This window comes from Hyaena hyaena, unplaced genomic scaffold (genome assembly GCF_003009895.1).
Source record: "Hyaena hyaena isolate Hyena2069 unplaced genomic scaffold, ASM300989v1 scaffold_434, whole genome shotgun sequence".
Lineage (NCBI taxonomy): Eukaryota > Metazoa > Chordata > Mammalia > Carnivora > Hyaenidae > Hyaena > Hyaena hyaena.
Window position 1 is genome coordinate 418,298 of NW_024081069.1, and position 19,126 is coordinate 437,423.

The following is a 19,126-nucleotide window of genomic DNA, read 5'->3' on the forward strand; positions in this document are numbered from 1 at the left end:
ACTTTTAGAAGGGCTGAGGTCCTGGCCAATTTTCTGCTCTGCACTGGCAAGGACAGCAAAGTGGGTTTTGTCTTTGGTGATATGGAAGAGAGAACTAGACAACAGTATGTATCGGTCACCACAGGTCAGAACCAGAACCCAGGATAACTATGATCCTGACAGCATTCAGGCTGGCAAGATCAGACTGACCAAGAGTCAGCATGATCAGTGAATCAGGAATCTGGGGTGCGGGCTGCAATTTGAACTTTTATTTCTCTGTTTTGTGTGCGGGGTACCAGGGGCATATTTCCTGCTCAACGATAAGATTCTTATATAACCCTTGCCAGGAGAGGTTATCAGGAAGACTGAAGTGGCAAAACTGGAAGTTAGAGTCTGACTCTAGGTTCTGCTGTTTCTATGGGGTGAAGCTCTTTAGAGTTTCTCTTTAGGCCTAAACCATCAAAGCCTCATCATAGTTCATTCAGCTTCCTCAGTTATAAAAGAGGACCCTTCCTTTAAAGGTGTGTGTGTGTGTGTGTGTGTGTGTGTGTGTGTGTGTAAATGAGTCAATGTACAGAAAGTAATTAGGAGAGTGCTTGGCACAAATAAGTGCTTAATACGTGGTAGCTACTGTTACTAATTAAGTTGTGCTGCTGTTATTTACTGAGCATCTACTGGGTTCTAACCATGTGGCAGGTGCTGCAACATTAGATCTAAACATGGTTCAAACCGAGAAAGGAAGCCCTAGATGCTGGTCACTCCTAAAAGGCTTGTCCCCTGGTTGTATTTCTTGCAGGTAAGAATTGGTTACCTGAGTGATCACCTTCTGTTTTTGATTCCTCTCACACATCTCCCTTTTTTCTGATCAATGGGCCCTGTCTATGAGTGTTGTATGTTTCCAGAATCCCCTTTTCCCCTAAATCTGGACACAGGGGAACGGGAGAGATGACCTGTGAGTGATAAACACAGTGGTTCATAGGAAGGTCTAGTGGAGGTGATCCAGGTGGGTTTCACGGAGCGAGTGAGGGATGTGAGTGTGTTCTTAAATATGAAAAATAGTTTTAAAAGAAAAGCTTAGGGATATAAGTAAAGGAACAGTAGGCCCACTAGGTGTGGTTGGAGGGATGGCAAATGGAAATCTCCACCATAGGTAAGATGTTTGGAGTTTCCCCCGTAGCATTCCCTCAACTGGGACTCTTAATCTAACAGGCACTTGCATGGATAGCTCTTAAAATTCTATTGGCAATCCTGTAACATAAGAATTCTTTCTCCTCTTATTTATGTTTTAAATGAGGAATTTGACGGTCAAAAAAGTGAAGTGACTTGTCTAAGGTCAAACAGTTAGCAGGCGACAAAGCAGCTTTGAAATTTGGGTTATGATTCCAAATCCAGAGGGCTTTTGCACAACATCATTATTGGCCCGGAGCCTAGAGAAAACTCCGGGGCTGTTATCATTATTAGCATTAACTATTTAAAAGGAGGGAAAAGTAAGGGTTACGTGAAGGTGTTTTCAATGCGGAGGAAGGGTTCTCATTCCCAGGCTGAAGGGGAGGAGAGGGTGAATCTGTTAGAAAATGCATTACTGGGTCTTGAGCCTTCTAAATCTGCCCCGTCCCACCTCTTTGGCCTCATCTGGTTGTCTGTGTTAAACCAAAGCTGAGGAGAGGAAGCTGCGCACGAGGAGAAACCACCTGTTGTGTGCGGGGAGGAGGGGGGCGCTGTGTAGACCCCTTCCGTCCCCGCAGTGCTCGCCCTGGGTCCACAGCCGAGCCGCTGGCCGAGACTCCCGCGAACAGCTGGACTTTGGAACTCCGCCCCCTTAGGCCCTCCCTCCAGGCCGGCACCCCGCCCCTCCTGCCCAAGGTGGCTCTGGCTCCCAGAAAGAGCGGCGGCCGCGCTGCTCGGAGAGGACGGCGGGCCGGCCGGGAGGAGGGAGGGAACTGGCTCGCGGCCGCGGCGCTGAAGTTTCCTGCCCGCCGCGCTCCCACCCTCTGCTGGAGGCCCGGGCCATGCCGGAGCGCTGGGGTCGAGCGACAGCATGAAGGGCGGCGACCGCGCTTACACCCGAGGTCCCTCTTTGGGGTGGCTCTTTGCTAAGTGCTGCTGTTGCCTCCCGTGCAGAGGTGAGTAGCGGTGGGCGTTCTCGCCTTCTTTTAGCAAAGACCGGGACCGCGGGGCGAGGGGCATAGGGAGGGGGTGGGAGGGCCGGCCAGGGGGGTCGCGGCAGTTTCCCTAGCCGAAAGCGGGCTCGCTCGCGGGGAGGTTCGGACTCGGAGGCAGAGCTGCAGTTTGGCAACTCAGCTACTTACTTGTCAGCGACTTTGGATGTCAGGACTCCAGCCTGCCGGGGGGGGGGGGGGGGGGGAGTGGATGAGGGGGGATGGGAGGAGGCCCTCGGAGCTGGGCGTCGCAGTAGTGGCCGAGTCGCACTTCCCTCATCTCATTTACATATGGATCTCAGCTGAGGGATTAACGAGTGACTCCTAGCTATAGGAATGTATTTGACACTTGTCTCTACACTAGGAACTATTTTTGCCAAGTGACAATTTTCTTTGGGGACTGGAGCGGGCTTTTCTTTGCCTGGGCTTTCGCAGGCCATCTGGGTGTGCAACTCTGGGCCGAGCTTGGCTCGTTAATTAACCAAGAACTCTCTATGTACCCAATTAGGACTCTATTTAACTATTCTGCTAATTTTAATGTTGTTGAGGAGATTGCAGGAAGCAACCAATTTCCCCCAAATCAGCCCGCAAAGCAAAATGGTGAGAAGGGTCACAGAGAGGTCTATCAGCTGTGGAGCCTCACCTGAAAAACAAATCGGGCCCTTCCTAGACAGAGTTGGCATATGTTCCTAAAACTGTCCCTGTCACTTTAACACTTCAGCTTGGAGGCTGGGGGAAGAGAGATTTTGCTTATGTGTGGTTACATGTGAGAATATAGCCTCTCGCTCGACATTTTCCCTTTTTAAATTTCACCTATTGGACCTCTGGCCTCCACCCTCATTTGTAGCACCCCAGTCCTCATCCTCATCTAACAAAGTCCGACGGAGCTTTCTCTCTGAGTTACTGGTAAATAAACTTCATTCAAGTAACCCTTCATCATCATCTACACCACACACAGCAGAGCCCTGACACAGTCCTCATCCTGAGCAGATCTAAGGCTACAAAAACTAATTAAACCTGAAGGACTTTTCCCAAGTCATTAGGGTTCATAATGCCAGTATTAGGTTCTCAATCTCTGCATTTAATCAGAACGGGCTGACACTGTGTGGTGGGCAGCTCTAAAAGCCAGAACTCAGACGCAGAAGGGATCTTAGAGACCCAGGGACCCTCCCCGGCATCCAAGCCTAGTTCAGAAACATCCAAAACCAAGGCTGGGAATTGAAGGAAGGGGACATTAGAAAGGAGAGAAAGCAGGAAATGACCAAAGGGAATCTGAGTGGGTGGGTTTGCCCTGCAGCCTGGGCTGCTTTCGTGGGGAAGGGTTTCCATGCAGGATTTCTTGGGAGCCCACTTCCTGTGAAAAGGCAGAATTCGGGAACTTGGGCAGTGCTTTTCTAAAGCCCCTGCAGCTGCCTGCTTGAATCCAGATGTGTGGGAGCCCCAGCTTCCCTGCAGAGGAATTCTCCTGGGGTCTCTCAGTGCTTTGCTTTGCATATTGCCCTGGCTTCCCCTCCAGCTCCCAGGCCCCGGAAGTGGGGACGGGGGTGGGGGGAGCCCACCTCCTGCCTGCAGGACTGGGAAAGCTGTGGCTGCAGGCTCTGTGGCTGGCAGAGGGGGCGTGGGAGGAAAGGGGGTGTTGCAGGAGCCGGAGCCGGAGCCAGAGCTGGAGGACACCACTGACCCTCAGCTGAAGATGGAGGGAAGCCAAAGACCCAAGCAGTGAAAGCAGCATAAAAAGAGAAAGGGGAGTAACGGAGGTGGATGCCGTGTCACCTTCTTCCACTTTACTCCTTCCTAGATGCGAGACATGTGACGATGGCAACCTGGGGCTTGAATCTGAGGGAGACGGGAGGGGGAGCTGAGATAGCCACCCTTTAAAGAACTTCTGGCCTCAGTGGGGGCAGGGTGATTGTGTCTGAGGTATGGGGCACTATCCCAGGCTCCCTCGGTCGGTCGGCTCCAACGGAAAAGAGATCTGACTCCCTGCCCAGACTGGAGGCATCTATTCGGATGCAGATTGCAAAGATAAGGTCTTGTACTGAGCCTGAGCGCCTTGCTCAGTTGCCACACGGAGCAGGCCTGAGGGAAAGCCTAGAGGCTGGCTGGAGTGGAAGGCAGCGCAGCCAGCAGCCAGGGACGCTTGGCCTCTCTTTTCAGCTGAACCAGTTTCTCTGGTTGTACAGATTGAATACAATCGAAAGGCAGCTTCCCTTTTAAATAAAGGCAGCTGGCTATTTGGCCTCTGTCTCTACTCCTGAGAGAACTTGGCTCTCCTTCTGTTCCAGTAGCTGCACTCTGAAGCTGGTGGCTCAGAACCCACTACTATGGTTCCCAAGTCAAGGGGCCTTCCTAACCGGCTGCCGGTCACTCAGTAGTCAAAGGACTGAGGAAAATCTAAGAAAAGTCCTTCTAAAGTCTAAAGAAAAGAGGGCGTGGAATGTTCTGGTTATTTTTGATCGACCCAAAGCTAAAGGAGGCATCCTGGACTTTCTCTGGTGAATCCTAAATGGCTATAATTGTTAGCACGAGGGTAAGTAGTCAAGGTTTTAGTGAAATACCTCTGTGGCCTGTAAATATCGTATTTGAGAAAAATGTGAGTGAAATTAGTTGAGCTTGTCTCTTGACTTGGAAAAGTGAAGAAAGCAACTATCTGTTTTCTGGTTCTTGGCTCTACTGACTATGAGTATGGTAAAGGGGTTTGATGCAAGGTGATCTTTCTTCCCTACCCAGAACCTGGTGTTGGAGAGCAGGAAAACTGAAGACCAGGGAAAGGCTGGAAATAGAGATCAGGAAGAAAGACAGCAAATACATTTATAACTGCCTTTTTGGAAGTGAAAAATAGCCACACGTGAGATAATAGCATGTGCGTGTCTGAAAGCTGATTAATCATTGATGTCACACTTTGTGAGAAATTTCAGGATTGCTCTGGCTACTTAGACTTTCCTTTAAGCCTGAAGAAGTGGGTCACTTCTGGATTCTTCTTCAGTTATCTTAAATTTTTAAAAAGCACCTTGTTTCAGAGACAAAAAAAGGAATTCAAATCACCAAGATGTTGCTAAGTTCTGTGTTGCAGACTGAAATTTGTGACTTCTTAGATCATGGAGCCTAGAAATTCTTTGACCTTGCTAGATGGGAGCCAGTTAGAGCCTTTAATTTTCTAGTCCACTTGTAATTAACTTTGAGTATGTGGACAAAAGTCTCCTTCTTGGAAACCCTTCCTGGTGACTGTCCTTTCCTGCTTCTCCACAGTGTGCACAGGATTTATTTATGTTTGTTTATTATTATATCACTGTCCTTGCATCCCAAGCCCTCCTGCCATTGTGTGTCCCCATTTATGCTGCAAGTGCCCAGTTCAGGAGTCTGACTATCTCAGAGGTAAAGAGAGAGAGGAGAGACGACTTACACAGACTGAATCAGCTTACAGGGGAGATGCCGGGATCACATTCCCAAGGCTTTTCCTCCACACAGGCTGTTGGGTTCCAGCTTGACTCTGACGTCATGGGGCCTGGGCAAAAGCTGTGGGGCCTCACAGGGCATCCCACGTCATCCGCATCTGTTTTTCTCCTACCTTTTCCCAGAATCACTACTCAGAGACCTTATGACGTGATGTGAATGTCTCTTCTATGGCCCATAAATTAATACAGTTCATTTTATAAACCGAATTTAATGTGTGAAAGCATGACATCAAGTTCCTTTAGAATGGTGCTGGTAACCTCAAAAAAAAAAAAAAGGGGCCTTGTAACATTCACTATTACTGTTTTAATTCACCACTCAAGGCACAAAAAAATCCTTGGGACCTTAATTCACATACCCTTTCATTCCTTCATCTTCTAGGAAGTGCCTGTATCACAAATAAAACTGCATCAACCATTTAGCATGTATGTTTTTCCAGTGTCTCTTTTGGTTTTTCTGCCTCCTGAGGAGATACCCTAATGTAAGGAGAATTCTCATACATGCCTACTCTCCCCAACCCAAATCCTGTGTTTCCCTTCCCCTCTTTGACTCTCTGACTAGGGACTAGGAAGAAAGACATCCATGATTACCTGGATAACAGTACTTACTGCCCGTTGTAATGTCCCTAGTAGAAATGGGAGTGTATGGGTTTGGTAGGATGAGGTGGAAATTGGAAATGGAAGCCAAATATCTCTGCCCCGTCCAGTACAGCTGTAGGTCCCATAATCACTGATAATGCTGTAGGCATCACCCCCATGGGTCCATGTGCTACAGGTTGGTAAGTCCTAACATGGGATAAAAAGGTAAAAATTCAAACTCTGAAATCATATTTCTATGCAAAATGATTTTAAAGTTAAAAAATAATGGGCGTCTGGGTGGCTCAGTCAGTTAAAGATCCAACTTCAGCTCAGGTCATGATCTTGCGGTTCGAGGGTTCGAGCCCCACATCAGACTTCGGGCTGACAGCTCAGAACCTGGAACCTACTTCTGATTCTGTCTCCCTGTCTCTCTGCCCCTTTCCCACTCACACACTCTCTCTCTCTCTCTCCCTCTCTCTCTGTCTCAAAAAAATAAATGAACATTAAAAAAAAAAACATTTAAAGTTAAAAAATAAAAGTGAACATTGGGGGTTCACTTCTGAGCCCTGTATTATAGGCATATCTTGCGCTGGAAAAAGGTTAGAGATACTCTACTCCATGATAGTTCCCCTCGAGAATCTTGATGCTGTTCTCTTCTGCCCTAAAAACATTCCTTATCCCTTGAAGTACTGCTCCTCTTTCAGTGAGTAAGTGGCTGCCCTCTCCTTCAGACCAAACCCCAGATTTTTCCTGAAGGAGGGCCCTACCAAAAGCATAGATCTAAAACGAGAAGGAGGGCTGACTTCTTGAACAGAAGGGTCTAAATCATGGAAAGTTAGGGATCACTGAATAGGTCTGTTATAGAGGAGGAAGCTGAGATACAGCCACTCAGTAACAGGTCAGAACTAGAGCCCTTTTCCTGGGCTCTTTCCTCAACTCCATATTGTCCTCACGGCATGTGGTTTCTCATACTATGGACACAGGTAAGGTCGACACCGCTGAGAAGGGTAGAGGCCGTCCCTAAACTGGAACTAAGGTGTTGAGTGTGGATTATCTGTAGTTCTGTGGGATGACTGCATTGCCTGGAGCTCTTTGGAACTGGACCTGCCTGATCTGCTTGGAAGGGCTATTTGAAGGACTGTCCTGACCACAGAAGGCAAAGGCTGTCACGTCTCTGTCTGACCCGGAGCAACTTGTCTGCATGTTCTTGATAAATACGTGTTCATGCTTTCCCCTCTGGTTCAGTTTTTTCAGAAGTTCCCTTTTCCTCCTTTCTTTCTTATCCCTTTTCTTGAAATATACCCTCTCAGGTAGAAATGAACCAATGAGATGCATTCCTGTCATTCTATCTTTGAATGCCGCTGGTTTTAAGTAACCCACAACGTTTTAATTCATTTGACAAGTGTTTATGTGCCGACTGCCTGTCAGCCCTGCACTAGGTACTGGGGGAGAATGGATGGGAATCATAATGGTGCTGACCCCATTTGACGGTTGTGAGGATTAGTTAAGATAATGTGTGTAAAGGGCTTAGCATAACACCAGGCGTATAAAGTGGTTTAACAAAGGTAGCTACTAATGGTAAGAGTAATTGTAATACTAGACATAGACCCTCTCCTGAAGGTACTCAGGATATTTGTGGGACTTCTGGGTGATAATACTATAGGTCTACGTTCCTATGTTCCTAAGCAATTTCATGGTCTTGGTTCAAACCGTTGTCAGCTGTGCCTCAATGTGTCACATCATTACTGTGAGGAAGAAAGTTCATGGTCTAGAAGTATGATAGGGATCTCCTTCTTCCTTTCATTAAACCAATTCTAAAAAGAAACACATAACTCTCCTGGTATTACAATCTCTGTGTGTTACATGAAAGAACATTCCAAAAAAGATATTGATAAAACCCTAGGCATCCCTGAGTTATTCTTCTCTGAGGGAGAGCACAAGGTACAAGAATTGGAGCATAACTATACCAGTATTAAAATTCAGATCCTGAGAGCCTACTTGATATAAAAATATATCACTTCTTCTTTCCTGACCTTTGACTTTGGCTAACAATCTAATGATACACACTTTACTATTTCCTTCAGCCAGCATTTTTTTGCATATGCATCATATGCAAAGCTTTGTTAGTCTTCTCTCTCTCTTTTTTTTTTTTTTTACAAATAGTTTATTGTCAAGTTGGTTTCCATATAACACCCAGTGCTCATCCCCACAAGTGCCCCTCTCTGTACCCATCCCCCCTCCCCCCCACATCCATCAGTTTATGTCAGCATTCAAGGGTCTCTCATGGTTTGCCTCTCCCCCTTTCCCCCACTATTTCCCCCCTTCTTCTCCCCCATGGTCCTCCGTTAAGTTCCTCCTGATCCTCCTATACGTACACACATATGATATTTGTCCTTCTCTGCCTGACTTATTTCGCTCAGCATAACACCCTCAAGGTCCATCCATGTTGCTACACAAAGTTCCATCCATGTTGCTACACATGGCCAGATTTCATTGTTTCTCATTGCCATGTAGTATTCCATGGTATAGATAAACCACATCTTCTTGATCCATTCGTCCGTTGATGGACACTTAGGCTCTTTCCATGTTTTGGCTATTGAGAGTGCTGCTATGAACATTGGGGTACATGTGCTCCTATGCCTCAGCATTTCTGTATCCCTTGGGTAAATTCCTAGCAGTGCTATTGCTGGGTCCTAGGGGAGTTCTATTGTTAGTTTCCTGAGGAACCTCCACACTGTTTTCCAGAGGGGCTGTACCAGTTTACATTCCCACCAACAGTGTAGGAGGGTGCCCGTTTCTCCACATCCTCGCCAGCATCTCGTGTTCTCTGATTTGCTCGTTTTAGCCACTCTGACTGGCGTGTAGTCTTCTCTTTTTTTAGTGTTTATTTATTTTTGAGAGACAGACAGAGTGTGAGCAGGGGAGGAGCAGAGAGAGAGGGAGACATAGAATCTGAAACAGGCTCCAGGCTCTGAGCTGGCAACACAGAGCCTGACGCGGGGCTCAAACCCACGAACTGTGAGATCATGACCTAAGCTGAAGTCGTATTCTTAACCGACTGAACCACCCGGCCACCTCTTAGCTAGTCTTCCTTAGGCTGTTTTTGCCTAGATAAAAATCACCACCTGCCACCCACAGCAGCCCCCACGGTTCAGAGGTTTGTCCAGTATCTTGTGTATTTCTTGTAGATGGGGACATGGGTTGCTTGGCTCCCCCACTGGGTCTATTCAGTGACTAGTGGAGGATATCTTTCCTGGTTGACAAGTAACCTTTTGTGTTATCCCTCTGGAAGGAGGGGGAGCCCTGGTTATGCCTGTGAGACAGCAAGAAGGCTGCCCGGTTGGCTTCAGCCAGGTAAAAGAGCAAAGATCACAGTTACAGAACAGGTTGGTCCACATTCTTCTTGCTTTCCTGGTGACTGCAGTGAGGAAGCTGTCTAACTGAAAGGAAGGGAAACCCCTTATACTGCTAGATTGAAACAGTACCTCATAAAACATTTCTGTTTCCAGGTGTCCGCTTTCCATGGGGCAGGATTAGTTGTAAGCACGTGTTTGTTCTCCTGCAGCACCTGTGTGTAACAGGCTCTCAACACATTCCCAATATCTGCCCTCCTGTCATTAGAACCTCCATATTGCTCCCGTGGAAAAAGGGATGTTATCTTTCCCCGTCCAAAAGGGAGCCAAGCCTCACTGTTACAAAGAATGGCAAACATTCCACTTCTGCACAAATTTTGGACCTCAGTCCCACACGTGTGCAGTGCCTCTTTCTCTTCTCTCTCTACCTGGAGCAGAAATTCTTTTTTTTTTTTTTTTTTTTACAAATAGTTTATTGTCAAATTAGTTTCCACATAACACTCAGTGCTCATCCCCACAAGTGTCCTCCTCCATGCCCATCCCCCCTCCCCCCCACATCCATCAGTCCTCAGTTTTTGTCAGCATTCAAGAGTCTCTCATGGTTTGCCTCTCTCCCTTTCCCCCACCATTTCCGCCCTTCTTCTCCCCCTTGGTCCTCCGTCAAGTTCCTCCTAATCCTCCTATACGTGCAAACATATGAGATTTGTCCTTCTCTGCCTGACTTATTTCGCTCAGCATAACACCCTCAAGGTCCATCCATGTTGCTACACATGGCCAGATTTCATTGTTTCTCATTGCCATGTAGTATCCCATGGTATAGATAAACCACATCTTCTTGATCCATTCATCTGTTGATGGACACTTAGGTGGAGCAGAAATTCTTGAAGAATGGTCACTGGGGAACATGCTAGAAATGCAGATTCTTGGCTCCATTGACTCAGACCCTGCAGTCTGTGTTTTAACAAGCCCTCCAGGTGGCTTGATTTTTTTGTTTGTCTGTTTGCTCTTTTTCTTTCTACTCTCTACTGCCCCTCTCCCTCCTCCAACCTCCCCCCTTCCTCCAGCCCCAGCAAAAGCATTCTATAACTGAAGATGTCTTGCTTCCCTGAGGATTCCTGCTTTGAGAAGTGGGGAGGCCCCTGTGAGACTCACTTTCACTTATGAGACAGGAGTAGGAGCTAGGAATCCCCTACCGTTTTTCATGAGCTCCTTTGCTTTTGTTTTGCTTTTATTATTTGCTTTTATTTCATTACTCTTAAAGCTAACTATGCTCACTGCAGAAAAAAATCAAAAGTTAGGCAAACAGAAAGACCGTAAAAACATAACTTCTATAGCATAATCCTAACCACCTAGAAACAATTACTTAACTACTTAATACATCCTTTTCTGTATGTTTACCCCCTTAATAAATGGGTTCATCTCTTACATGGTGCTTTATAACTTGATTTCACTTAATCTTCTAAACACCCTCCCAGGTAGAGGCATTCCCAAGGTATCTTTAATGGCTGCCCAGTGTTTCACTGCAGGTAAGACTTGATTGACCATTGTTAGTATTGATTTAATATAATGGTTAAAAGTTCAGTGAAAAGGGATGAGGAAGAGCTCTGGGTGGAGAAATAGATCTTTTCAGAATCAGATTCTACAGCAGACTGATGCTTGTCCTGTGGTTTACACATTTCCACTCCCTATATTCCACCTTTCCTTTCCTCAGGATGTATGAGTTACCCCACCAGAAAGGTCAGGAGGTCAGCTATGCACTGTGGCAAGGGCATAGGTTTCCCCCACTCATTCTTCCCTTCTTAAGCGATGTTAGGAGTTTTCTCACTCCTTAGGCTTCTGATTGATCATGCTGTTGCTTTCACTAAGCAGGCCCAGGGATTTTTCTTTTCTTTTATTTAATTATTTTGAGACATACTTCTGAAAATAGGTCATTTTAAAAATATTGTAACTGGGAAAGAGCCTTGATTCATTTTTTTCCTAGAAACATCATATGTAAATGTTGGGGAAGCATTTGGAAATACAAATAAATGAAAATAAAATCTCATTACCTAGAGATAGCCATAGTAACACTTTGAATAAGCCTTTTAATCTTTTTTTCCCACGTATCTGTTTTTTTCCAGAAATATGACATACTAGCAGTATAAATTTCCCTTACATAACATATTGAACACTTCTATGACGCTTTTTCTGTATTCATTCAGTGAAATGCTGGAGTCAGCTCTGCTCAGGTTGAGATAGTTAAATATTTAGGGTTTTGAGAGTGGATTGTTTAACCATTGGTAGCTTGAGATCAGCCATGATGGGGAAGGCACGAGATACCACAAATCAAGGGTTTTTTTTGTTTTATTCAAAGAGCTGGTTTATCAGCACACCACTAGATGCACATTGTGATTATGTTTTTTAAAATTTTCAATCTGTTTTTGTTGTTTCTACTTTATGCTATTATAAGCAATATTGTAATGGCCAGTCTTAGAATTAAGGCTTAGCATACACCCATCATTACTTCCTTAGGATAAATCCCTAGAAGTGGGGTTCCTCAATCAAAGAACATCCAGAATTTCACAACTCCTTTGTTGCCAGTTAACTACCCCCCACCCCTCACCCCATTTCACACCCTTTGAAAGGAAGAGTGTACTGCTTTTTGTTTTAAGAGGATTTATGAGAAACCTCCTCTGGGACCAGGAATTTCATCTCTCCTGTTGTTTGCTTCTGTTTACATTTTCTGAATTAACTTAATTCTTTTTATAGGAAATGCCCTGGCTGAGAGCCTTTGATTCTTAGGCTACATACTGATATGCAAGTTGTAAAAAATATATTTTGTGTTTGTGCTGGATTGAGAGGCAATGTATCATGATGATTAAGAGCTTAGACTCTGGAGCCAGAATGAGTTTGAATCCCAGCTCTGCTACTTATCTGTGTGACCTTGTGCAAATTATACAAACTCTTTGGCTCATTTCCTCATCTGGAAAATGGAGATGATCAAAGAATCTAGTCTTGGGTTTCTAGAAGGCTTAGATGAATTGACGTATGTAAACCACTTAGAACCCGGCACGTGGTAAGTTCTAGGTAGCTGTTAGATTATTATTAACATTAACAAGTATATAGAAGTCCCTGGGGAACTATGCCAACTGTCACATTCAGATGATATCTTTAGCTCCTTCATCATATATAGGAAATCGAGTTGAGCAGTTCTTGTATCAACCCCCAAATATTTGAGTACCATGTAGCAAGTATTGAACTAGCGATGGTGGAGAACTTAAAATGTTTTCATCCCCTTGAGAATCTTACAGTCCAACTTGGGAGCTGTCCATAAACATGAAACAGTAAATAATAATTTAAAAATGAGGGGAATAGTTGCTGAAGACAATAAGAGGAGAGATGCTCCAAGGTCCTACCTGACTGCTGACTAAAATAATTATGCAAAATCTGACAGGAGCACAGTGGCCTGGGCTGGTGTGGAAGGACTTCTCAGGAGATACAAGGTCCTCTCTGGACCCTAAAGAATAAGATGGGGTTTTTAAAGGGCTGAGTATACGGTGAGAGCAGAGCAGTGGGTACGTGCAGGTCAGACCTGCCTTCTAGAAGTGCACTGTCCAATTCAGTGGTCATTATTCATATGTGGCTATTGAGGACTTGAAATGAAGCTAGTCCAAATTGAGATGTGCTATAAGTATGAATTACATATAAGATTTCAAAGATTTAGTACAAAAAAAAATTGTATGAGAATCTCAATAATTTAGGTATTGATTGATTACATATTGAAATGGCAATATTTTGGAGATATTGGGTTAAATACAGTGTATTAAAATTAATTGCACCTGTTTATTTTTACTTTTTATCATGACCCTAGAAAATTTTAAATTATGTAAAACTTCTATAACATTATTTTATATTATATAAAAAAATAAAATCATATGTGTGATTCACATTTATGGCTTGCTATTTATTTCTCTTGGACACAGCTGTCTGATAGCTTATAGTCCATGATACATTGATTTGACAGAGTAGAAAGTTTCCATCCCATCCCAGGGCCAATCCAGGCCCTCCTCCCAGCCATCTCCATAGTTATGGGAGGATGCAATCTTTCTGATGCTGAAAGATGCCCATGGGCCTTCTCAGCTGAAACTTTCTTTTCTTTTTTTTTTTAAATTTTTTTAATGTTTACTTATTTTTGAGAGAGAGAGAGACAGCATGAACAAGGGAGGGGCAGAGAGAGAGGGAGACACAGAATCTGAAGCAGGCTCCAGGCTCCGAGCTGTCAGCACAGAGGCCAACATGGGGCTTGAACTCACAAACTGTAAAGCTTAACTGACTGAGCCACCCAGGCACCCCTCAACTAAAACTTTCAAAAGAGGCTGTTACATATTTTCATTTCTGAGCAACATAGTTTGTGAGGAAATGGGGCTTAAATTGCAGGTTCTCGTACAAAGCTCAGATAAGCCAGCTTTTAGGAATGTAATTGGGAAAGATCCTCAAAATAGTACTAAAAACAGAAAGAGCGACAACATGCTACCATCTCCCAACCCCATAACCTCTCAGCCAAGACCCTCCGGTCCTGCTCCATTATGTGACAAAAGCAGCATTGGTGGCCAACATGTCCCCAGAGTCTGAGGGAAAAGGTGGGTGATACGGCAGGGCAGAATGGAGATGTAGAAATGTGGCTAGGTGGGTCCATGGAGCCAAGGCTGAACTCAGGCAGGTTTTATTTGTTCCTTTAGCTATCTGATGTATGAGTGTTCAATTGTATCATTCTGAGCCGCATTTTTGATCTTTATTTTTGTCCTCATGCAGCATCACCAGATGCCTAGCTGAGCACAGTGCTATCCAGGGTATTGGGGTCATTTCCCCATTTGTCTAGAGAAAGCTGTATATGTAGCCTGTCTTGATTATACATCATAGGACATTAGAATTTTACAGCATCTCAGATCATAAAGTTCTCAGTTTTATCCATGAGAAGAACACTTTGGAAAAAAAGAAATGACTTATCTGAGGCGTCAACTGATAATTCATAAAATGAGATCATTCTGTCTGTAGCATATTGCTTGTGTTTTTTAGAGAAGATGGTGAAAGGTAGAATAGTGGTCATTTTGTTTGGGGAGATGGAGAAGGTAGAGGCCCTGGATCAAGTCTGAGAGGAGACCCAGCTCCTTGGAAGGCATCTAAGGGCTCGGGACCCCAGTGAATCAGAAATCACTCTTAGCTTCCTGGAACTATGTGCTAGCTCCCTGCTCTAGATTTGCTCCTGTAGAAACCTGCCCCATGGTGTCTGCTTACATCTGGTGTTTATAAATGTCTGGAAGAATTCTGGGGGAACTTACGTGCTCTGAAATCACAGCTGGACTCCCAGAATCTAGAACTGAGGGTGAGGTCCCACTGGCTCTGATGAAATCAGGGTCTGCTCCATTGGCCTGCAGTCTCCAAGCAAGACCAGCCCATACAGGGGACCTTTTTTGAGACATCTCAAAGGGCCTTCCTGTGACCTTCCAAGCGAAATGGAAGGTCAGGTTGATCTGAAGCCATACTTGGATAGCCAGGGTGCTCCAGTCTAATCAGGTTCCCATGATGTCTTCCTGGAGAACCCAGGATATCTGCAGCTGCCACAGTGTTCCAGGGATGCTACCCAAGGTCTCCTGCACTGGTCATTTCTGACTCCTCCAGGACTGGGGGATAATCAGAAATCATAGCCAGAGAACAGAGTAGACATGGCAATGCCCTCAAAAACTTACAGTTTAGAGGAGGCAACAGATAACACATACCTTTTTCTAAGTGTCCTCAGAGGATGCTGTAAGAATATCTGTTGGTAGGAGTGGGGGGTGGGGGTGGAATTTAGACTGGGGCAACAGGAACCCTGCCTCAAGAACTAATATAGGTACGAAAAGCCTAGTTACTACCACTCTTCTGGTCCCCAAATGAGTATTATTTGCCTTCTAGACCAAGCTTAAAGAGTTCTTCCAAAAGGTTTGGCTAAATATTATGGGGAAACACGAGGGAAGTAGAATAAAAGAATCAGGGCTCCTGGGTGGCTCAGTCAGTTGGGCATCCGACTTTGGCTCAGGTCATGATCTCACAGTTCGTGGGTTCGAGCCCTGCGTCAGGCTCTGTGCTGACAGCTAGCTCAGAGTCTGGAGCCTGTTTCAGATTCTATGCCTCCCCCTCTCTCTCTGACCCTCCCCTGTTCGTGCTGTCTCTCTCTCACTCAGAAATAAATAAAACATTAAAAAAAAAAGAATCATAAGCCCAGACAGTTTTCTAGAAATCATGTTTTTGGTACCTTCTTCGAAGCTGGCTTGCTTCAAGGGTTCATGTGCCATTCTTAGGTCCCCAGGCACCAGAGGAACCTGTACTGTGTCCATCAGGGATCATTGCTGAGGCCCTCACTTCCTAATTCATGACATGTGGATATGTCACCTTGTGATCAGAGGCCCCCTTCCTTCATATTTTGTTCCTGGAATCCAGTTAAAGGGGCCAGATTCCCATTCACCATTCTGCACTATAGGCTTTCCCACCTGGCTTAGTTTCTGCTCTGAGGTATTGTCATCCACCGCCTCTGCCTCCCACAGTGACAACGCCACTGATTATGTGCACTGGCAGGTCTCCACTGAGGCTAAGTGGCCTTCTCGTGGCAGTGCTATAGACTTGACTCTACAACATGCGGGACTCTGTACTTAAGGGACTCTGAGATCTTTCCCAATTCCCATTTCCAAAGGGGATTTTAAAAATATATTTACTTAGATTCTGCATGAAAGCAGGGGAAGACCTCAATAACCTTTTGAGGTTTTTTCCCCTGCCTTTCTAATTTGTAGGTGCCTTCTTACATGTGTGCACTATGGTTAGGAAGTTCTACCCCCTTCTCAATTTAACTTCCATCCTAACCACCAAATAGTGCTTCCATTTTAGAGTGGCAGCAGCCAACTCTACAAGGGTGTCTGTGGATCTCTTCAAACCACCAGTTTCCCAGCCCATTCCCAGTGAGGTGGTCAGGTCTAAATTTAACCATGACCTTCTGCCAGCATACACAAGCTAGGGCTGCAAGAGCAAAATCAGAGTTGGACTGTTCTCAGGGGTGTGTGTGTGTGTGTGTGTGTGTGAGTTAAAAGAGAAGGGGAACAAAGCTTCCCAAAAGGCCAGATCAACCCTGGGGGAAGAGAAGATGTTCAGGGCAAGGAGAATATAATCATCCCAAGTGACTATTGGAGTTTATGCCAGCTTGGCCGGGTCTCGTGGAGATAATCAGCCAAATTCTCCACCCTCTCAGTTTCCTCCCTCTGTAAAGTATCCGTGACGTAACTCACCTGGATTTGTAATTACCATGGCTGTCTGCCAAGCATTATACCACAATTATGTGCTCACTCTTGTCTCTTATTCCACAATTACTGATCCCAGGTTTATGAGATACAATCTGTGCATTGTCTTGTATAGATTGCAGCTCTTGTTTACTTGTCTGGCTTGCATCTTTTTCTGTATCAATGGGTACATATCTCAGACACAGGACAAGGTCAGTGTCTGTAATTCTGTTGGTAGAATGGCTTTACACATTTTTTATACCAAAAATGTATAAATGCAAAGCACTGAAAGTGGCTTAGTTTATAAAATTTAGCTGATTATAATTTAGCCACACCTCTAATTTGTATTTATAGTCACGATTAGCATCCTATACCATAAAATTTATATGCATATATGTGACATCATGTATATATGACATTTTTAGAATGACATCAGCTTAGGATGTCAAATAGGAATAATCTTCTTTTTTTTTTTAAGTAGGCTGCACACAGTGTGGGGCTTGATCTCATCAAGATTCACATGCTGTGCTGCCTGAGCCAGTCAGTCACCCCTCAAAGAGGACAATCTTTATTTTTCTGTTTGACCTTCAACAATAGATTGGAAGTAAGGTAGAGGTAGGTTTGGAGAGGCTGCTTGAATCTGTGTCTTTCCAAAATGCCTTGGCTTACAGCTGAGAGAAGAACCAAATTACAAAGCTTCTGGAACTGGGGTGCCCATCATGGCAGGGACATGACTAAGAAGGGAGCATGGGCCAGTTGGCTCTCTTGCGCTAATCTGTCATTTTCTGTAGGTAAACTAGAGGAGTTTTACAGGCGATTTTCTAATTAGCTCTGGTCTCCAGGAGAAGGGCCCGCATTAGGGAGGGTCAGACTGGCTCCATTGGGCAGTACTTACTTAAGCTCATTGTGTTAGTTTAGTTACTGAACTTCTTTATGCCAATTTCTTTATCTGTATACTTGGGAAAATATAGCTATCTATATATATATGTGAGGATTCAAATAAAAAAGATGTGGACGGTGTGTATGTATATAGTTCCTGGCTTCTGGCACATAGAATGCACTCAATAAATGCGAGTTTATGAACAATGATATTTTTCTTATTACTAGACATTTCTCTGACTTAGGACAGTAGTTTTAGGTGAACCATTAAGTGGGATGGGGGATTAGTGAATATTTTTCTAAAACTCTCTGGGAAAACAGACTTGTAACTTAGACTTGTAATTACTGGCTTTTTGCTCAGTTTTTGGTCCCTAGGAGGGTCCCTGTTGAAAACAAGTTGCTGATCTGGTGGGTCATAGGACAAATTCAGAGTAACAGTTTTTTTATTAAGAAAGAGATAAAAGGTTGGGGCACTTGGGTGGCTCATCTGACTCTTGATTTTGGCTCAGGTCATGATCCCAGGGTTGTAGGATCAAGCACCACGTTGGGCTCCATACTGAGCGTGGAGCCTGCTTAGGATTCATTCTCTCTCCCTTTGCCCCTCCCCCCCCCACTCATGCATGCACTCTCTTTAGAGAGAGAGAGAGATAAAAAAAAATTCTCCTTCATGCATCTGGAGGCGAGTGTGTTGGGTTCTTAACCAATTCTTCAACAGGTCACTGCTTTATTAGTCTATATTTATTTATTAATCTATATTTATTTCTTAGTTTAGTGTATGCCATTATCCAAAGCTAATCATCTTAGATGTGTTTCTTTAATTAGTACAGTTATCAGCTGTGTTCTGGTAAATATCTGATCTGCCATTTACAGGTCAGAAATTTCTGTTTCTGTCATCAGTAACCAGTCAGGACTTCTAATAATCAGTAACCACGTTTATCACCTTTAGACAAAAACCAAAGAAACTTGACATTTTGGTTAAATGTGTTATTGGTTTGATTTAGATAATTTTCTGCAATAGTGAAATCACTTGGAGATCTTCAGGTTCAGTGAGAAGAGGGAAGTCAAAAGTCCCCCACATTGACTCCCTTTAGGCCTGTCTACACTGAGTCCTGTCATGTGCCCATCCTTGAATTGATCCCCATATCCCAGGGAATAAATATACTCAGGTTCTTTTTGGCCTTGCCTCTGGGGGTGGGGTTGGAGGTGGAGACTGAGCAGTAACAAGATTTCTCCATACAAAGCTGGGCAATCTGGGATGCCCTTGTGAAGGGAAAAGAGAAGTAGGTACCGGGGAGGCGGCCAGCAAGTGTCCTCTCTTGACCAGTGTGCATCCTCATCTACTGAGAAACTGCAGTGAGGTTAAGCACCACTGAAGTCCCTCTGCCTCTCATGTTGTGTGTGCTCAGAAGACAGGGTGACCAGCCCCCCTGGAAGAGAGTGAG

The 19,126-nt window shown here is 44.7% G+C and overlaps 1 protein-coding gene across 7 annotated transcripts in view; it reads left to right on the plus strand.

The window, feature by feature from the left end:
- Nucleotides 1–1,892: 1,892 nt before the first annotated feature.
- The window catches only part of LOC120245862 (kalirin-like), a 118,103-nt gene continuing 100,869 nt past the window's right edge, over nt 1,893–19,126 (plus strand). For all 7 annotated transcript variants that reach the window (XM_039253031.1, XM_039253032.1, XM_039253027.1 and 4 more), the window contains exon 1: nt 1,893–2,102. In XM_039253031.1, the coding sequence (XP_039108962.1) occupies nt 2,018–2,102 (85 nt within the window). In that variant the 5' untranslated portion in view covers nt 1,893–2,017. The remainder of the gene's footprint in view (nt 2,103–19,126) is intronic.